Source organism: Galeopterus variegatus, unplaced genomic scaffold, assembly GCF_000696425.1.
Source record: "Galeopterus variegatus unplaced genomic scaffold, G_variegatus-3.0.2 Scaffold3210, whole genome shotgun sequence".
In the NCBI taxonomy this organism is placed as follows: domain Eukaryota; kingdom Metazoa; phylum Chordata; class Mammalia; order Dermoptera; family Cynocephalidae; genus Galeopterus; species Galeopterus variegatus.
In genome coordinates this window covers 77,586-100,340 of record NW_007729321.1, presented here as the reverse complement: position 1 = coordinate 100,340, position 22,755 = coordinate 77,586, and the positions used below count along the sequence as shown (strand labels likewise).

General features: G+C 33.9%; 1 protein-coding gene across 1 annotated transcript in view; it reads right to left on the bottom strand.

Annotated features, from left to right (window-relative positions):
• LOC103600058 (protocadherin-15-like) overlaps positions 1-22,755 on the bottom strand; it is a gene marked incomplete at its 5' end in the record, with an annotated part of 167,732 nt that overhangs the window by 91,227 nt on the left and 53,750 nt on the right. Inside the window, one exon of the mRNA XM_008584293.1 lies at positions 7,661-7,788. Coding sequence (XP_008582515.1) covers positions 7,661-7,788 — 128 coding nt within the window. The remainder of the gene's footprint in view (positions 1-7,660; positions 7,789-22,755) is intronic.

Here is a 22,755-nt window from a genome sequence, read left to right as displayed (position 1 = left end):
CAAAATATTATTTTCTTTTAGTCCATACATTTTTAAAATCTGGCATCTTTAATAATTGAAAGACAATGTTCAACATTGATGCTGTCGACATCAAATCAATGTTATACAATTTTTCTGACACTGAGTTTTTCATATTTACGACTTGTAGAGAGAAAGAGATTAATTATTACTGCCTTGACTTCTGGAAAATATCTGCATAATTCAGACTTCTTTTAAAATTAATTTTGATCATATTTAGCCTCTCCTTATATATGCATTAAATGAGACAATTGTCGAACTTATAACTACATGCAAGAAATGGGAAAAATCAGTTAACTTGAAAGGTGTTTCTAAAATCGGATCTTACTTGTTACCTTAATAGAGGGAGTCACAATTCACAGAGGCCATCTCAATTTGAAAAGTAATTAGTTGTCTTTTTAATTACCTCTAAATTTTCATAGAAACTTAATACGTTGTTATTGTCTGCCAAGATTCAACTCCTCAATTCTCCTGGGAACTAACATAATACAGTGGTTACAAGAAAAGGCCTTGAACTAAGGTTACTCAATCTAACTGATCTTCATTTTTTCTCCCAACAATGCAAAAAGGAATATTTGCAACTATCTCATAGGTAGGTGTTTTACATTTTGTTGTTGTTGTTTTGCTTTATTTTAATTTACTTTTTCATTTTAATTGATTTTCCTTTATTTATTGGTTTATTGATTTAAATAAATTCTTCAGGCATAAATATGTAAATGTCTTTTCAAAGTTTCCAGAAAAACAATGACAAAGAAATGACAGCTACTGTTATTAAATAAGGAATATTCATCCATTAACACTTTCTCTTAGCCAAGAAGAAAGAAAAAGTTAATATATAAAGACTGAGCTTAATCTTCCCTACCTCGCACAGAAAATTATGACTGATATTTGACAAATATTCATGACTTTTTCAACCTTGTTTTTATTGGCTAAATAGTTACTTTTAAAAGTTGTTTTTATATTCTGGATATGGTTTCTTGAAGTTTTTTTTTATTATTTATTTTGTTTTGTTCTGTTTTGTTTAATATATGTTGCAAGTATTTGCGTTTAGCTTATTAATTCCCTCTCAGTCATTTATGGCATCTTTGTCACAGTAGTCTGTTATTCTGATGTAACCAATTTTATTAAGTCATTTTTCATTAGTGTAGGACATTTCAGTGAGTGATATTCAACTAATATCCTGCCTCCTACAGGTGTATATCAGAATTTCCAGGAAATTTTTTCAAAATACCGGTACTATAGATTCTGATACGTGCTCCTTGCTGACTGAGAAGAGGAGGCATATCCCCAAAATGAGTCTCCCTGTCATACTGTTGCAAGTGGTATTGATATCACTCAGGATGTATTGTGTAAAAAAAAAAAAAATGTTTAAGAATATGGTGTATAATGAAAACAATCGACAATTACAAATCTTTACTTATGTGAACACAAGCTTCACATTCATATCAACTTAAGAGGAATGGCTACCAAAATAATAACTTGGAAAAGAATAGTTTTCATAGGTACCAAAATGATAGTTTGGAAAAGAACAGTTTTCATATTCTGTCAGTAAAGGTGATGCCTCTCCCCCTCATGGTTATTGGTTTTTTTGTGTTTTTTTGTGTTTTTTTTTTACTGTGATAAAATATACATAACATACAACTTACCTTTCAACCACTTTCAAGTACACAGTTCACTGTACACACTAGCATTGTTCTGCAAACACCACTGCCATTCATGTTCAGAACTTTTTCATCTTCCCAAACAGCATCTCCATAGCCTTTAAATAATAGCTGACCATTTTTCTCTTCCCACCCCCGAATCCTGGCAACCACCATTCTACTTTATGTCTTTATGAATTTCACTAATCTAAGAACCTCATATAAGTGAAATTATACAACATTTACACTTCTGTGTCTGGTTTATTTCACTTAGTGTAACATCTTCATTGTTTATCCATGATGTAATGTGTCAGAATTTTCTTCCTTTTAGGGATAAATAATAGTGCATTGTATATGTACTCTAATTTTTTTTTATTCATTTATCCACAGAGGAATATATGTATTGTTTCCACTTTTTAGCTATGAATAACTGTGAATAACACTGCTATGAATATGGATGTACAAATACCTGTTCCAGTCCTTGCTTTCAATTATTTGGATTATATTCTAAGGGTGGTTTTAACTAATGTTAACTGTGTGGGTTAAAAACTGACAAGAAAAATTACCATTGGATTTTCTTTTTGCTCTCCCTTCAATTAAAATGACTGATTACTTGCCACCAATGGAAATCAACTTAGTGGAACCAGTTGTGACATAGATACCATAGTAAATGTAAATCTCCCAAGATTAATCCTTTTGTTCTCTGTCTTTTTGACACAATCCAAGAATTACTCGAACATGACATGAGCATTCAAATTATTGAGCCAGACACCAAGTCTCTACATATCTACATAAAATGCCTTTTTTCTAGAAACTCTTCAGGAGAACTTCCTTATCAATAATTGTTCAAAAGTAGTCACATATTCATGTCCAAGCCAATCATTTGCAAGGACAACAGGACGAGCATGACTGTCTCCTATCAGTCCTTTCTCACCACCTTGGGGTAGGGTTTCCCTCTCCTAAAGCACATGATTCCCAAGGATAATTGATATCCAAATGAAACTGGACTTCTATTAAGCTTGAGGAAGGGAAAAAAGTCAACTAATGCTGTCTGCTACATTTAGACAATGTGAGTAATGAAAAACCAAAGACAACAATGTTGCAATTAAAATAATTTAAAACTTACCTTCACCTATATTCCAGATGATTATATTATTTTCTACTCAGTATAGTATATACTGAACTGAAACTATGTTAGGTATTTTGTACATTCAAATTTAATTATAACTTATGTAATGATTTATTTACTGGGGTGGAGGGACTTCTAGTTCACTAGAATGTTAACTCCACAAAAGCAAAAGTACGGTCTGTTTTGTTTGTCTCTGTATTTTCAGCATATAGTAGGAACACAGTATACATTTTTTTAAACGAATTCCTAACAAGTCTTTAAGTATATTAGATATGCACTTCAGAGAAAATATACAGCTTAATTTATTTTACTATCACTTATATTAGATAATTCATTTCAATAACATTCTTACTATATTCTTTCTTTTATCATATTTTTAATAATGCCCTTAATCTGATGTTCATATCTTAAATTAGTATATCTTTCTTTGATATTTCAAAGTCTCATCTTACGTTGCCAATCCTATTCTATGCAGCATTTCCTTTTCTCCTTCTTGAACACAGTACATTTTTTAATTTAAATTTTATCATACTACATTTCATGGTGAACTAAAAAAAAAATAGTAACTTGCATGCATGGGAGATGAAATCTTATATTACCTAATATTACATAGTAAGTGGTATAAAAGCCTCTTTCACAATCATGGATTACTTCCCCATTTTTTACATCATCTTTCTTTCAAAAACCACAGCTTGGCTAGCATTGATTCAGTAATGTTTCCAATAATATTTTCATTGCTCTAAGTATGAATTGAGAACTGCTTAACTCACTTGTACTCTGATTGAATTCTGTAAAGAAGAAGATTCCAGGCTTTGAGGACAAAGGCAGCAACTGAAAATGGTGAGTGCTAAAGATTTATTACTCCCATCACCTCCAAAGTCCCTTGCCTCCTATCACTGCTCTGCAGACATGCTCTGCATTTTATTTTTTCTGTTTTTTTTGTTTGTTTGTTTTTCTTTGTTTCCTCTGTTTAGACTGTCCTCCTTATGTGCTGAAAACTTCACTTTCAGGAAATATATCCACCTTTCAGTACTAGCCTTAAATTCTTCATTCTCCAGGAAAACTTTAATGTTCTTTCACCCATTTAAATGTTTTGTCCTTTGAATCTACATGGAAATTTGTGCTCTCCAAATTAAATTGATTATTACAGCATGGCTATGGATCAAATGTATTCCCTAAAACTTCATGAATTGGAAACTTAATCTCCGTCATAATAGTGTTAAGAGGATGGGAAATCCAATTATAGTATTTGAAAGGTGGGGTCTTTTCAGAGGTGATTAGATTGTGAGGACTGTGTTCTCAAATGGACTGATCTATTCATGGAGTCATGGGCATGGTTCTGATGGCTTTATAAAGAGATCAAGTGAAGAGGTTAGCTCCCTTGCTCATACCATTCTCACTATGTGATAACCTGGGTCTCCACAGGACTCTGCACCAACAAGAAGACCCTCATGTGAGGTGTGTCCTAGACTTTGTAATTCCCAGCCTCCAAACTGTAAGAAATAAATTTCATTTTCTTACAAATTACCCAGTTTCAGGTGTTCTGTTATAAGCAACAGAAATGGAATAATACGAGCATATATTGGCATCAATGCACTGCTAAACTCTCTCTCTCCTCTCTCTCTCTCTCTCTCTCTCTCTCTCTCTCTCTCTCTCTCTCTCTCTCTCTCCTCTTGATCACTCTCTCTTGTATAAAGTGCCTAAGATATTACCTTGCATGAACTTGGTTTCCTGGAAAGAATTCCTTTACCTAGCCTGAATAACCCACTGTTAGATTGAAGGTGGAGGATTCCACAAAATTCTCAGTAGTCTTGAAGAAACTGTCAATCCCACGCCTGTTCACCTCATCACAAGAAGTCCACGTGTTCTTTCCAGGGCATATCTCACCACCCAGACATTTCTTCCCATGTAATTCTTTACACACTTGATTGTTATGTCAGTTTCCCACTTCACCTTTATCCGCACCTCCAAACTTTCCCCAGGATCCCTTGGAATTCATAATCCACCATCAGCAACGTCTCTTAAATATTCAATCTGTTAATATTACCTACACTTTATGATTCCTTTCCCTTCCCTGCATCCTTCTTTAGAGAAGTCACTGCTTTTTTGTATCGCTCTCAAGTGTAGGCAGTGTCTTCCATACTTTATATTGCACAGAGCCTAGAGATAGAGGATAGGTATCCTTCTGTCTCTCAATTGCTGCTTGTAAAACATTAATCTGTTCTGAAGTAAATTCCATCAGGTATACCACCCACTAAATTTCCTTGTTATATTTATCTACAGACCTTTGGAGCAATCCCCTTTATTAAGCCCATTTGGCTTATTTCTTTTCTCCACCACAATATACTCCTATTAGCAAAAGTGGTGATGTAAAAGTCCACGGAGGCATTCTATTCATTGCACCATTTGACAGTAGATCACTCTCACTTTTATCAATCTTGTTCTTTATGTAGCACACAGACCTTCCATTTTTCTAGTGTTCCTGTTACCTCATTGCAGCAACTTCGTAGTATCATTGATGGATCCCCTTCTCTTTCTGATTTCTGAATGTTGAAGTTTCCAGGGCTTATTTGAATTTTTCTGTGAACCCCATTCTCTAGGTGATTTTTATCTTGGCCCAGGATTTCTCTCTTAAGTCTACATCAGCATCTGCAACTGCCTTGCCAAGAACTATGCTTGCATATTGAGAAAGCTTTACAAACACAGGAGACCTGTCCAGACCAAAAACTTCAGAGTCATTCTTGATTGTCCCTAATGCACCACACAGAATCTGTAAGCAAATCCTTTAGGTCCTACCTTTTGAGTCCTTTCTCACCATCTCCACAGCCCACCACCATGGTTGAAGCTATCATCAAATTTGTCCTAGACTAGTAACGCATTAGACTGTGCTCTTACTCTGGTCTGAAAACACTGTGTTATCCACTCCCAACCCACACCCCGAGCAGCATCTAGAATAATCCTTTTATATTGAACTGTGTCATACTTCTGGTCAAAATCATCCAAAGACTTTCTTTCCAACACACTTAGGAGAAATTCTAGCCCCAGGCTACATTTCCAGTCTCATCTCCAACCAGTCTTTTTCAATCACACTGGTCTTCAAGCTCTTTCAAACTTTAGGGGCTTTATAAAGGAACCTACAGAATACTCCTCTACAAATCCACAATTCTTGCTCTTTTCCTTTATTTAGGTCACTGTTTAAGTTTTGCCACCAGAGTGAACTCTTTTTACCTTTGTATTAGTCCGTTTATATTGCTTATAACAAAATACCTGGAACTGGGTAATTTATAAAGAAAACAATATTTATTGCTTACTGTTTTTGAGTCTAGGAAGTCCAAAGTCCATCTGGTGGTGACAGTGACCCAGGGGTCTCACACTGCAAGATGGTAGAAGCAGAGAGAGCAGAGAGAGAGCAAAAGAGACTCTCCTCTTCTTTTAAAGCCCTCAGAACCATGCCCTGACCACCATTTTTAATCCATTCACTACTGCATGGTCCTACAATATAATCACATCTTCAAGGCTCCACCTTTCAATTACCATAATAGGATTTCCCACCCTGTTAACAGTCACCGTGGGGGCTAAGTTTCTAACACATAAAACTCTGGGGATACAATTCAAGCTTCAGGGAGTTTTGTGGGGACATAATTCAGTCCACTACAACCTTCTTATCTAAAATGTCACCATCCCCTTACCAAGCTTTTCCTTTTTTTCTTAGAATTTATCACTACATGACTGAATGATCCATTTGTTTCCTCCACTAGTTTGTCTTCATTATTAAGGTGAGAACTTTATTTTCTTGTTTGTTTGATTGTTTTTTTCAATTGTTCTATATCCAACTTCTAAAACAGTGTGTGGTATACTGTAAATACTCAAAAATATATGACTAAATGATCGAACTGAATTAATCAATGGTTAAAGGAGCTAAATTGTAAAATAAGATAAAAACCAGTGGCAAAATGCTGTTACTATTAAATGATAATGTGATTTGGATATATTGTAACTGATAAATTTCTGGACCACTTTTAGTTATGACTGGTGATTCAGTACTTGGCATGGTGAAAAAGCTATTTTGCAAGCACAACACAAACATTTTATTTTTTAAAAAAATTACTATTAAAATACTTTCTGAAAAATAATTGTAGTTGAGAATCTAAGATGTTCTAAACTCTAAACTTTCCCCAGTGAAATGCAATGTTCTAAAATATATTTCTTAGTAATAAAATTACTGCAAGTATTTGTATTGTCAACCATTTAAAGTATCTTTATATATGTTTTATAATTACTAGTTAAACAAAAATTGAAAATTATCAACTTTAGTCTTAGATATTGTGTTTTTATAACTCTAAGTAATTTAGCAAAAACTTTCTGACATATCAAGTTATTTTAACTTTTAATAAAATACTAAAATTAGTAGTGCTATTTTTTTACATTTATTTAACCAGTATTTTAAATTTAAAAAAATATTGAAAACAAATTATTACATAATTTAATACATTATTCCTTCTATTAGAAGTGGTAACAGAAATTCCATTTTGAGAATCTTTTGAGTTATCTTGAATTAAACGTATTGGACATAAAAACCTTCTAGAAAAACATACACATTTAAAAAAAAATTCTTATTCAATGAAACACATCGTAAGTAATTTGTTCCCATTTTTATAGTTAAAAAACCCAAAAAGTCTCTTAGTGCCCACCTCTTTTAATTAATCTGTATTTAGTTTGGACAATTAAACTCATATATCTCCAAGTTTCAGGCTTTGTGTATATAGCATGAATCAATATGCAGTTAATGCAAACTACAAGGTTATAGTTTTTCTGCAAAACCTAAGCTCCTTGCTTTTCCTTTACTTCTGTATCTTAACATATTTTCACATACCTTCACTCTGAGCACAGAAGCAAACATTCTTGCATCTTCAGATACACCTCCAATGTAGAATTTTTTCTGAAACACTGGGGGATGATCATTTTCATCCTGAATCTCAATGTACACTTTTGCTGTATTACCTGGAAGACAAGAAATAATATATTTTTCACTGGTAGTTATTTATTAGAAAAAAAATCCACTTGAGTGAATACTTGTACTTTTTTTTTTTTTGAAACAATGAAAATAACTTAAATCAAAAAGTCATTCCTAGATGGCATGCCTAATACTCCCAAATGTAGAGGACACCGATAATGATGCTTCTGTTGTAATAATGTTAAGTTGCTGCTGTTTCCATTCACTATAATGTCCTGGCAATTCATTTTCCTTGATTTGATAGACACTAAAGTGTTGTGTTCTGCTAAGTGAAACAACTGTTCATGTTCACGGACACTTCACACACATCACTGATTATACCAAAGAGACACAAATATATAAACTCCTTATGAAATAATATAAACTTCCATAATCTAAGACATATATATTTTGTTCTTAAGTATAAAACCAGCAATGATATTCTCTCATCTTAAAAGTGTACTACAACATTGTTATTTTAAGATTAAAAGTAGGCAATGATTGAGTGAGGTGCCTATTTGCCCAAAGGGAGAAGTTTTCGTTACGCATGGGAAACTATCAGTGTTAGAGGCTAACAGTAATTGAAAAAAATATAGCTAGAAAGATGACCATCATATGATTCTTAAATGCTATATTTTGTCATTTAAATAACATTAAATACGCCACAAAGAATATAAATCATGATCAAATGTTAAAACCTCCCTCAAATTATCACACCTTTAATGAGAAATGTGGCACTTGATACTAGTCCGAGAATGGCATTTTATAAAGGATCTGATGTATAAAAATAACTTACAAACCAGACAAAATGGAAAATAAGTGTTTTATTAATTTTAAAATTCACATTCAAATAACTATTCTAATGCATTATGTAAGTGAACTTTTCAGATGCATTTCAATTATAAGCAAGTATATGGCGATTGATCTACAAACTATATCTCAGGAACACCTTTATTTTTGTTTTATCCTGTGTATAATGTCTCCTGTCAAATTTGAACTAATTAACATGAGTCTACTGGCACAGCAGGTACATCATAGGTATACAGTGTCTGTGCTGATTGAATAAATGAATGAATAACTTTCCTTGTCCTAGTAAGCACTTAATAATAGCCGCTTTTTGTTTCCCTGGGAGAGGTCAGAAGAAATTTAACTCCAAGGTTCTGCCCTATCCTGCTTCTGTTCATTTAATTTTCCTCCTCTTTATTTCTTTCCCATCATCCCTCAACTGGAAGAGCTAGAATCAAAGGGGAAAATGTGCTAGGTCAACAGAGAAAGGTACCAGCAGGGAAGTAGAGATAATAGCAGGTTATGCTTTTACATCCTACAGTGCCAGGGCCCTAAATTATACCCCAGCCAGCTACCACCAGAGTTCATCCAAAATGAACCCATTTTTATCTTAGTAGCAGACCATTTTTATGTCCGGAATCAAAAGAGCCAATAACTCTAAATTTAATATTTTTAAAAAATGAAGAATCCTAAATTATATCCCTTTCCAGTAACTTATTTCCTCTGTATTCCATTTAGAGATACATAAAATTTAAACCTGCTGCCCCATTTCAGAACTCTAAGAATAATGGAGGTCTTAGAAAATACACTATTTAATGATGTCATTCTTTTTCATTAAATGCAGAGAGGCATTTAAAATGCAGCAAAATTTGCAAAGAACAAGAACTTAGCCATGACCCTCTTCCCTTGCCTCCAAACCCTAACTTCATATTGTTAGTCACCAAATTCTATATATCTGCCTCATAAACGAGTAAGTAAATGCTTATTAAATATTTCCTGTGTCATTTTTCTCTCAACCCTGCAGTTGCCCATATACTCATGTCTCTTGCTGTCTCATCCATGTGATTACATATCTTCTGTGCATTCTGATATCACAGTTGCACTACAAAATGCAAAAGTGATACATTAAATCAAGTGTTAAACCATCTGTCATTCAGTTGTACATCATATCATTTAATCATTTATGCAAACATGCAATATAACTTTGGAGGGCTTGCCGTGTGTTAGCCATTCTAGTTACTACTGTGTGGAATGAAAAACTATATAATCTTAAAAACACAAAGAATTTATATCAAACAATTTAGCATGGAATACATGGGTCATAATAATCTAATATGGTTATTTGATTTTGTTTTACTGCCCTCTGAACTTTACCACCACTGACAGATACTGTGAGCAGTTTTTTCGGTATCGTTGCGGATGCACATGCACAGCCCCCGCCACCCATACGCACACACACAAACTGTACACCAGTCGCAATCTGATGCCATTCCTTCAAACACCATGCACTTTCACAGGATTGTTGTGTGTTCCTTTCTTTGCCCAGTATGGTGCTACTCCTATCAGGCATACAAAGTCCTAAAGAATAAAGAAGTGTATCACACAGCATGTACCCTATTACAGGAAGAACTTAAAGGAGCTCGTGATTATGAGCAAACAAATTGCTCTTTCCTTTCAAACAATACAACATTAATCCACTTTTTGATATTTAAATTATGATAGTGTGGTGAATTATTCACTACATCCTCAAAAAATCTGTACTAATAGTGAACAACTTGGTGGTATGTTCTGTAGAAGAATAACTTTATTAAACAGTGATTTACTGAAATTCATGTGTTTATTTAGTAATTCATGTGCTTTATTCAGTAATTCATGTGTTTATATGTTTAGCTAAATGAGTACTGAAGTTTTAAAAAATATTATTTGTACATACATGTGTATATATAAGTAAATTTCAAAAAGCTCATGAAAAATAAAATTAAAAGGTAATATAAATCTTTCTATGAAGTTTTGAAATACCTTTGTGTGTGTGTGCCCGTGTGTGTGTGTGTGTGTGTGTGTGTGTGTGTGTGTAATTTGAGCATATACGTTTAAGATGCAAATCCCAAATTGTTCCTATTAAGCCTCTTTTGGTTCCATGGCTTGTATCGGTCATTGAGTGGTTTGTGGAAAGAGGGCCAATGGACGACACAAAATTTGATTATATAGCCTGGAGATAATGGTAAGAGATGGTTGCCTATGTTCATTTGTGATATTTTAATTTAATGATATTTAATTTTATAAATATACAATATTCTAGAATATTTTACAACAGGCACACAAACAAAAAAAACCTCAGAAACATTGCTTAAACAAGTACTTATACATTTATTTAATAACAAAAGATGAGACAAGTGAATTTCACAAAAGATAAACAGCTATATGGTGACTTATAAATTAATATTGCATCAGGATTTTGAAATTTATCACGTTTGCTATATAACTAATTATGTAGGATTATTGAAAATAATCAAACAAAATTATTATATTTTTTCCAGGATCAATATATTAATTTATTTATTTATCTATTTATATATTTATTTCAATTAATTAATTAATTCATTTTTATTGGTTATGAATATTCATAGGGTACAAAGTAAATTGTCATAACTCATGCCTAAGATGTGATGGCCAGATCCATACTGGGCAGCATGCCCATTACTACAAATTGTGATTATACCCCATGTCTCCCACCCAGTTATCCCCCCAATTATCCCCAACCTCCCTCCCTATCCCCTTTTCTCCACTCCACTTTGTATCCCTAGGTATGTTCTCTCCCTCTACAAGTCCAAAACACTACTATGGTCTTTCTTTACTTCCTTTTTTCTCTCTTAGCTCCCACTTATGAGTGAGTACATACAGTATTTTGCTTATTTCACTCAACATAAGTTTCTCCAAGCTCGTCTATGTTGTTGCAAATGGGAGAATTTCATTCTTTTTTTGATGGTGTAGTATTCCATGGTGTATATATACCACATTTTCCTTATCCAATCATCCATCGATGGACATTTAGGTTGGTTCCATATCTTGGCTATTGTGAACAGAGCTGCAATAAACATGGGAGTGCAGGTATTCCTTCGACATGATGATTTCCATTCCTTTGAGTATATACCCAAAAGTGGGATTGCTGGATCATATGGAAGATCTCTCTGTAATTGTTTGAGAACCCCCCATACTGTTTTGCATAGTAGTTGTACTAACTTACAGTCCCACCAACGGCATAGGAGTGTTCCCTTCTCTCCACACCCTCACCAGAATTTGCTATTCTCTGTCTTTTTTATTATAGCCAGTCTAACCAGGGTGTATGGTACTGGCATAAAAATTGACACTTGGACCAGTAGAGCAGAATAGAGAAACCAGAAATCACCCCTCAGGCTTACAGCCATCTGACATTTCACAAAGGCAAAAAAAAAATAATAATAGTAATACATTGGGGAAAAGACTGCCTCTTCAATAAGTGATGCTGAGAAAATTGGATATCCATATGCAGAAGAATGAAACTAGACATGCAAAATGGATTAAAGACATAAATAGACCTGAAACTGTAAAATTACTAAGTAAAAAAATAAGTGAAACACTTCAGGAACTAGGTCTGAGCACAGATGTTATGAACATGAGCCTGAGAGCATAAGCAATAAAAGAAAAAATAAACAAATAGGACTACATCAAATTCAAAACCTTCTGCACAGCAAAGGAAACAATCATCACAATGAAACGACAACCTACAGAGTGGGAGAAAATGTTTGCTAACTATGTGTCTGACAAGGGATTAATATCCATAATATACAAGGAACTCAAGCAATTACACAGTAAAAATCAAATAACCTAATTAAAAAATGGGCAAAGGAACTGAAGAGGCATTTTCAAAGGAAGACATACAAATGGCCAACAGGTACATGAAAAAATGCTCAACATCACTAGTCATTGGGGAAATGCAAATCAACCAAAATTAAATATAAACTTGTGGGAGGGGTGTTTTTCCTATTAAGTTTGTGGTTTAGATTTTTGTAAAATAGACTAGCTCAACTTCTTTATTATTTTCTTCTTCCCTAATAATGTTAGGCAGATGGTATGTTTTTCTCTTTCGAAACCCTTATCACCCATTAAAAATGTTTCCATATAAATAGTTTATAAACCTTTAAAATTTTTTTGGCAGCTGGCCAGTATGGGCATCCTGACCCTTGACCTTGGTGTTATCAGCGACCTGTGTTTTTCTATATAAATAAACTTTTCACAACCTACTTGGCATTGCATTTAGTTACATATAACCATGTTTTTTATTCCTGTTAGATTCCAAGGTTCTCAAAGATGAGACTCGTATTTTGTACATGTTAGTATTATAAGGAATGCTTTAGTTGGTTGATAATTTTCCCAATTTCCTTTTATTTTTTCCTCTGATACTTTTGTAGCAGATTTTCCTATTTTTTTCTACTGAAAAAAAAATTTGACAAATTAATTATTTTTCTTTGGTTGTAAAGATCAGGTTCTGATTAGCTGAAACAAAAGGTAACAATTCTCAGCAGGATGTGAGGGAGTTTACTAAATCATAATGAAGTATAAAGAACCATTTTGTACCCCCCAAAACTCAAGAATTTCCAGAGTCTTGGCAGCAGATATTCATTTTATTTTTATTTTTTTTTTACAGATAACTGCAGTAGAATAACTCAGCAAAACCTGTCTTTTTCTGCTTTTGTTACTCTACACTCCCCCCTACCCTGTATCCCCCCTCCCCCCCTCCACTTTTTCCTTTTCTTTTTTTAAAACACTAGGCTTGAAAATTTGAGAATAATCTTCTGGGGACACAGTACCTAAATGTCATGTGCTTGCCTCTTGTCTAGGGGAGGAGAAGCCACCAGATTATAACTATCCACTTGAGAAGAAGTCATTGGAAAAATGGTAAGGGAACTGCAGTGTGTCTGATTAAAAAACACAATGTAAATGTTGGCCAGTAAAAAAAGAAACACCAAAGTGTACACCTCCAGTTAAATCACTAGAACAGCACTTACTTGGATTTTATATATATATATATATATTTTTTAATTAATTAGCGCACAGTGTAGACCATTGATTTCCTTGACTCAGACACTTTCCCACTAAGGAGTGTATCATCTTCTTCCACCAAATTTGAGTCTTGATTATTTCAATACAGAATGTTGGAAGCATCTCTGATTTAAAATCCTTTAAGAAAGGCTACTTTTTAGCTCCTTGAATATTTGCAAAATTGTTTTCTTTTTCATTATTGTATTCTGAATTTAAGGTACATATCAAACATATAACAAAAGATAACAATGCTTAAAAAAAAAAAGAGAAAAGCAGTGTTGATAAAATGAACAGGAAAATACTGTGGGGAGAACATGAGTGCCTGACGTCAGAATGTTCTCCAGTCTCCCTCTTGTTGGGTCAAACAACCCAAGTACTGAAAGGATTGCCACAGGGACTAGAGATTACAAACTGGAAAAAGATTTATTTCTCAAATGCTTTGGTAAAAAGATGTCATAATTATTCTATGTGCTTTGGGACCCAGTGCCTCATTTTTCTTCCTTTATTGATATTGTTTTTCTCTAATTTTATATGAGAGAACTGTTTCTTTAGTCATCACCTTTGGCTTTAGTGCACCAGGAAGTTCCAGAAGTGATCCCTGACGTGAGAAAATGTAAGGTACTTTCTTGAGATTTGTTAAAGAAAGAGAAAAATAGAACTTCTAAGTAGTCGAATTAAGAAAAGCAAGTAAAATTGACTGCAGACTCCTCCTTGAATAGCACTTCTGTTCTATTTTTGTCATATTAAACATGGCAGAAGTTCAGATGAGTAAAGGATGTTCAAAATACCATTAACTTGAAATTGACTCTGTCCTTCAAGACCAAGTTTATTTTGAAGATTTTCCTTCCTCTACTTTTACTAATCAATTCTGTGTTGTCAGTTTTCTCTTGTAAGGGAGCCCCTGTTACTCTCAAGATGCATCTAATTCCATTAGCCACATGACAGACTTGGTACCTGCACAGTTCTGCATTCACACAAAAAAAGAGAGACTTGCTGAATCAAGAGCCAAGGAATTAAAACTCTGTTCTCAACCATGATCAGCATTGCCCATCTAGAGACATTTTTGGTAGTCACAAGTGCAGAGGGTCAGGGGAAGGTGCTGCTATTGGAGTTGGGTGGGGAGAGGCCACAGATGCTGAGAAACATTCTATGATGAACAGGACAGCCCCCACAAAAAAAAATTATTCATCCCAAAATGTCAATTGTGATGAGGCTGAGAAACCCTAAGTTAAATTAAAAGACAGAGAGAGGAATTAGAGGAGTTGAGATAAAATGGAAAGTTTGTGTAAATATACACCCTCTTCTGAATCCATCTCTATGCACATGGCTTTAATGTGAAACGTATGAAATGTGCTGCAATTATTTGATCACACATTGGTCATCCCCATACTAACTGTGCTTTATAATGTCAGGGGTCAGTCCTGTTCACCTCCACTCCTGTCCCTGCCTGCTGGCCTCTGTTCCTGATATTCCCTCCATCTCGAATGCTCTTAATTCCAACCATATCTCTAGTTATCGCTGGCATACATACATCAAAGCAATATTTAATGTAGGTGTCTTAGTCTGATTAAAAATCATACACTGGATTGTAAAACCTTAAAGGTAAGGACTTCACAAACTTCTTTATTGTTAAGTGTTCTTCATGGCTGAACCCATTAAATAGTTTTTAAAATCATATCATAATAATGGATAATGATTTATAGATTCTCCAAACAATCCTTGTGCAGAAAAGTTTCAAAACACTTGGAATACTGAACTTACATTTGTTACTTTGCTGGTAACAGGAAATTGAAGTCAATTCCTCATTTATCAAAAACACAATTTTTTATGCTGTTTTTCCTCTAAGAATATTTTTAAATATACTTTACTCGCAAATTAACTCTACAAGCACTGTGACTTCCACATAGTCAGTATTTAATAAATGTTGAATTAAACTGTAATTGCTACAACTCCCTTCCCTCCAAGTATCCACTTAAGTAAAATGAATCGCTCTATTTTATTTCCATAATTAAATGTGATAGCACATTTTTTAAAAATTTATTTTTTATTGTTAGCTTCATTTATTTCATTTGGTTTTCAATTTGGGGATTTCTTTGTGGTTTCATACTTTTGTATTTTTTTGTTCATTTGTTTTATTTTATTTTATTTTTTTAGTTTAGCATCTCAATACAGATTGTAGTTGAATTTCATGTCCTTCTATGTGTTCCTCTTTCAACCCCCTCCCTTTCCCCTCTACTGCATCATATCTGTTCACTTGTCTTAACCAGTTCAAGGAATTGTTGTGATTGTTGTGTCTTCTAACCCCCTGCCACCCTTTATTTGTTTGTATATTTATTTATTTATTTTTAGCTCCCACAAATAAGTAAAAACGTGATATTTCTCTTTCTGTGCCTGACTTGTTTCACTTAATATAATTTTCTCTTAGTTTATATATGTTGTTGCAAATGGTAATATTTCATTCTTTTTTATAGCAGAGTAGTATTCCATTGTGTAGATATACCACTCTTTCCTTATCCACTCATCAGATTATGGACATTTGGGCTGGTTATAACTCTTGCTGCAATAAACATGGGAATACAGGTATCCCTTTGGCATGATGATTTCCATTCCTCTGGGTATATTCCCAGCAGTGGAACAGTTGGGTCATATGGTAGATCTATCTGTAATTATTTGAGGAACCTCCATACCATTTTCCATAAAGGCTGCATCATTTTGCAGTCCCACCAACAGTGTATGAGAATTCCTTTTTCTCTGCAATCTTGCAAGCATTTATCATTCTTAGTCTTTTAGATATTAGCCATTCTAACAGGAGTGGGATAGTATCTCAAAGTGGTTTTGGTTTGCATTTCCCAAATGATGAATGATGTTGAGCATCTTTTCATGTGTCTGTTGGCTGTTCGTATATCTTTCTTTGAGAAATGCCTATACAGCTCCTTTGACCATTTTTTAATTGGGATATTTGGGGGTTTTTTGCTGTAAAGTTGTTTGAGTTCCTTGTAAATCCTGGATATTAATCCTTTGTCAGATGTATAATTTGCAAATATTTTCTCCCACTCTGTTGGTTGTCTTTTCACTCTGTTGATTGTTTCTTTTGCTGTGCTGAAGCTTTTTAGTTTGATACAATCCCATTTGTTTATTTTTCCTTTGGGTATCTATGCTTTTGGGGTCCTATTGATGAATTCTGTACCCAGTCCTACTTCCTGGAGTATTTCCCCTATGCCTTCATTAAGGAGCTTTCAAGTTTCAGGGTGTATATTTAATTCTTTGATACATTTAGAATTGATTTTGGTATATGGTGAGAGGTATGGTTCTAGTTTCATTCTCCTGCATATGAATATCCAGTTTTTCCAGCACCATTTGCTGAAGAGGTAATCTCTTCCCCAGTGTGTAGACTTGGTGCTTTTGTCAAAGATCAGATGGTCGTAGGTGTATGGGTTGATTTCTGGGTTCTCTATTCTATTTCATTGATCCATGTATCTGTTTTATGCCAGTCTGTTTTGGTTATTATAACTTTGTAGTATGGTTTTAAGTCAGGTAGTATTCTTCCTCCACCTTTAGTTTTTTGCTCAGGATTGCTTTGGCTATGTGCAATTTTTCATTATTCCATATAAATGTCTGGATAGTTTTTTCCCTTTCTGAAAAAAAAATGTCGTTGGGATTTTGATGGGGATTGCACTGAATCTGTAGATCACTTTGCACAATATGGACATTTTCACAATGTTAATTCTTCCAATCCAAGAGCATGGGATATCTTCCCATCATCTTCTGCCCTCTTTAATTTCTCTCAACAGTGGTTTGTAGGTCTCTTCATAGAGATTTTTCACATCCTTGGTTAACTTTATTCCTAGGTATTTTCTTTTGTAGGTGGCTATTGTAAATGGGATAGTTTTCTTGATTTATTTTTCTGCATGCTCACTGTTGGAGTATAGAATTGCTGCTGATTTTTGTGTGTTGATTTTGTATCCAGCAACTTCACTGAAATCATTTATCAACTCTAAGAGTTTTTTGGAGAGGCTTTAGGCTGTTCAATTTATGGGATCATATCATCCACCAACAGGGACAGTTTGACTTTATCTTTTCCACTCTGTATGTCCTTTATTTCCTTCTCTTCTATGATTGCTCTTGCTAATACTTCCCACACTACGTTGAATAGGAGTGGTGAGAGTGGGCATCCTTGCCTAGTTCCTGTTCTTAAGGGAAAAGTTTTCAGCTTTTCCCCATTTGGGATGATATCGGCAGTGGGCTTATCATATATGGCTTTAATTGTGTTGAGATACTTTCCATCTATACCTAACTTTTAGAGAGTCTTTATCATAAATGAATATTGAATTTTGTCAAAAGGTTTTTCAGTGTCTATAGAGATGATCATATGGTCTTTTTGTTTGCTTTTATTGATGTGGTGTATCACATTTATTGATTTGCATATGTTGAACCAACCTTGCATCCCTGGGATGAATCCCACTTGATCATGGTGTATAATTTTTTGTATATGTTGCTGTATTCTGTTAGCTATTATTTTATTGAGGATTTTTGCATCTATGTTCATCAAGGATATCGGCTTGTAGTTTTCTTTTTTAGTTGTATCTTTCCCTGGTTTTGGTATGAAGGTGATGTTTGCTTCATAGAATGAGTTTGGAGAATGGCCTCTGTTTCAATCTTTTGGAATAGTTTGTAGAGAATTGGTATCAATTCCTCTTTGAATGTTTGGTAGGTCTCTGCAGTGAACCCATCTGGTCCTCGGCTTTTTTTGTTGTTGTTGTTGGGAGCATTCTGATAGTAGCTTCAATTTCTTCTATTGTTATTGGTCTCTTCAGATTTTCTGTATCTTCTTGGCTCAGATTTGGTAGTTTGCATGTGTCCAGAATCTTATCCATTTCCTCCAGATTTTTAAATTTGTTGGCATATAGTAGTTCACAGTAGTCTCTAAGGATTCCTTGTATTTCTGAGGTATCATTTGTAATATCACCTTTTTCATTTCTAATTTTATTTGTGTCTTCTCTCTACTTTTCTTAGTTAGCCTTCCTATAGGTTTGTCAACTTTATTTATCTTTTTTTTAAAAAACAACTTTTTCTTTCATTGACCATTTGTATCATTTTGGGGGGTTCTATTTCATTTAGCTCTGGTCTGTTCTTAATTATTTCCTTCCATGTACTAACTTGGGGTTTGGACTGTTCTTGTTTTCCTTGTTCTTTAAGATGAAGTGTTAGGTTGTTTATTTGCCATCATTCCATTCTTCTGAAGTAAGTTTTTAATGTGATAAATTCCCCCCTTAGTGCTGCATTTGCAGTATCACACAGGTTTTGGTATAATGTGTCATTATTTTCAGTAGTTTCAAGAAATTTTTTGATTTCCTGTTTAAGTATTTTACTTGGACCCAAATGTCATTAAGTAGAAAGTTGTTTAATTTCCATGTGTTTGCATAGTTTCCAGGGTTTCATTTGTTCTTGATTTCTAATTTTAATCCATTGTGATCTGCAAAAATACATGGAGTAATTCTAATTTTTTCAAATTTATTGAGACTTTCTTTGTGACCTCAGATGTGGTCTATCCTGGAGAATATTCCATGTGCTGATGAAAAGAAGGAATATTCTGAGGTTGTTGGATGGAAAGTTCTCTAGATATTTGCCAAGTCCAATTGGTCTAAAGTATTGTTTAGATCTTGTGTTTCTCTATTGATTTTTTGCCTAGATAATCTGTCCAATGTTGAGAGTGGGGTGTTCAGGTCCCCCATGTTTATGGTGTTAGTGTCTATCTCATTCTTTGGGTCTAATAGTGTTTGTATATAAAAATGGATGCTCCACTTTTGTGTGCATATATATATATAATGTTTGTTATGTCTTCTTGGTAGATAGATCCTTTTATCATTATATAGTTGTCTTTATTATCTCTTTTAATGGTTTTTAGTTTAAAGCCTATTTTATGTGATATAAGACTAGCTACTCCAGCTCATTTTTCATTTCTGTTTGCATGGCATATCTGTTTCCATCCTTTCAATCTTAGTCTATGTGTTTCTTTAGAGCTGAGGTGAGTCTCTTGAAGGCAGCATATTGTTAGGTCCATCTTTTTAATCCAGTCAGTCAGTCTCTATCTTTTGAATGGGGAATTTAACCCTTTTACATTTAGAGTTATTATTAAAAGGTGTTAATTTACTCATAGTATTTTATTGATTTTTGTTTAGATGTCTTCGGTATCTTTTGTTCCTTTCTTTCTGATTTTCTGTTTGTCTTCTCTGTTTGTTGGTTTATTGGACTGGTAGATAAAGCATTTATTCTCTTTACTTTTAGCATTTTTGTTTTACTGGTAGGTTTTGTTCTTTCTTGAGTATTCATGGAAGTGATGGTTGTTTTTCAGTTATCAAACCCAGTACTCCATTGAGAATTTCTTTTAAGGTTGGTCATGTGGTAGTGAACTCCCCTGTTTTTGCTTGTCTGAGAAATATACTATTCATCCTTCATTTCAGAAGGATAGCTTTGATGGGTAAAGTATTCTTGGTTTTTGTCCTTTGGTATCTTGAATATATCATTCAATTTTCTTTTTTCTGGCCTTTAGGGTTTCTGATGAAAAGTCTGATGTTAGTCTGATTAGGATTCCATAACAGGTGACTTGCTGCTTCTCTCTTGCAACTTTTAAGATTCTCTCTTTTTCTTTGATTTTTGTCAGTTTGACTATAACATGTCTTGAAGAGGACCTTTTTGGATTGAATGTGTTTGGGGATCTTTGAGCCTCTTGAATCTGAAGATCTGTGACTTTCCCTATAACTGGGAAGTTTTCTGCCAATATTTCATTGAATATGTTTTCAATACCATTTACTTTTTCCTCCCCTTCTGGAATACACATGATTTGGATATTTGACTGTTTAAAGTTGTCGCTGATCTCCTTAGATTTCTTCAGTTTTTTAAATTCTTTTTTTCTTTTTTCTGGTCCACTTGCATTAACTCAAACAGCCTGTCTTCAAGGTCAGAAATTCTCTCTTCTGCTTGTTCTAGCCTGCTGGTTAGACTCTCTGTTGTGTTTTTTATTTCTTTGAACAAATCCTTCAGCTCCAGTAGTTCTGCTACATTCTTTCTTAGGTCACTGATTTCTTTGTACCTTTCTTCTTTCAGGTCCTGTATATTTTTTGTCATTTCATTGTGTTGTGTAACTGAGTTTTCTTGTATCTCATTTAGTTTCCTCAGGATTTTTCTCAAAATTCCTTGTCAGTCAGTTCCAGGTCTTCCTGTTCTATAGGATCTAGAGCTTGAGAGTTATTATTTTCCTTTGGTGGTGATATACTTTCTTGTACTTTCATATTTCTGTTATCTTTCCTTTGGTGTTTAATCATTATGGTAGGGGGTATCATGGTCCACTCATTCTAACCTGACATCTGGCCTGGATCTTGAAGTGACTGTCAATTCTGGGCAGCAGGGACTAGCCTGGGCTGGGGGGTCCCATGGCACCTGCCTGTTCTGGTGTGGCTGACTTGGGGCATGTGGGCCTGGAAGTTCTTGGGCCTCTCTGAGTAGTGGGCACTGGCCTGAACTGGTGGTCCTGCAGTGCTCAGCTCTTGCCTATTCCAGTGCAGCTCTTGGGATTCCTGTTGTTGCTTTTTAATAGTTGCAAGTTGGGTGATTGGTGGGAGAGAGCAATGCTAGGAACTGTCTATTCTGCCATTTTGACTGGAACCATAATAACAAACACCTGCATGTTATTTTTATGATTAATAGCAACTCTGAAAGATAAAAGATATTTTTAAAAGTTTAATATTAGAAAAATATTATTAAATCTGAGCCATTTCATAATTCTATGAGTTATTTGGAAATATCTTGTAAATTCTTGGTATTTATACTATTATTAATTTACTGTCTGTTCAGTTGCCCCAGTTTACATTCTAGATAAATTACTGGTTCTATAGAGAAAGTAATGTTTGAGAACAAAAGGATCGTCTGAGATAAGCTCTTAACCCAATCTTACTAAGGAGTTTATTTACTGAAAAGTAGAATTTGAGAGAGAAGAAAGATTGTGGGAAAAATTTGTTATAGTGTATTCACTAGATAGAATTAGCAGGAATATACTTATAAAATATTTGGGAAATAAATTATTAAATATATTAGAATGAGAAAAATCACTGGTTCTTATTTCTCTGCTTTTGCTCTGCAGGGATTATACTTAGTTATATTTATATATACTATTTATTTTCAGTAGCTAGGCAGCAAGAGAGAATGAATCTTTTGAGGTTCATTTTAGTAGTTTTGTAATTTAGCTTTGATGTTGATTTAATTAGCCTTTGCATGATTTTAATTGCTTGTATCTAAAACATACATTTGTGTATGTGTTTGAATGAAAGGTTAAAAACTGAATTAAGGAAATAATTGCATGTAAATACTGGCTCCAAAAGCTGACATTCAGATTACTATAATATGTAATTCTTGGGTTTTAGCTAAGTCTTTTAATGAAGAAAATGACAACACTGACTATTTTACTATTATAGTGATGAGGAGATAATCAGAAGAGTAATATTCTAAATATTAATTAAAGCTTGACTTTGCATCCGTATTAACATTTTTTTTCTCACTGGGAAAATTTTATGAACTAAGTTTCTCTCTAAACAGTAACCATCAAAATAAGACTGAAGGAGGCAATATTATTTGCTTTCATTGGTATTGCCATATATGTTTTTACACCTGTGAGATCAAACAGATACATTTAGAAGACTTTGCAAAGGAATGATTGTGACATTTAGTTCAATCTATATACATTCAGAAAAAAGGATACTATTTTAAATCATTTGTATTTATTAAACTTCGGCTCTCATGACAAAGCTGCTCAATACGGGAACCATAAGGATCAGCAAACTTCTGTACAGTAGTTATAAACTGGGAAGTGAAAATTTAGGTACAAGATTGGGAGCCAGGGTACCACATATATGCTGTATGACCTTGTATAGCTTATTTAAAGTTTCTGAGTTAAAGTTTCCTCTTCATAACATGATAGCAATCACACATAAATATCTAGATTAAATGAGTAAACACATATAAAGCATTAAATACTTGATAGTTTTATTATTTCATTATGTCTCAGAACTTTCTGACTCTCAGGGTAAGAGGGAGAAAATATAAATACTGTATATATA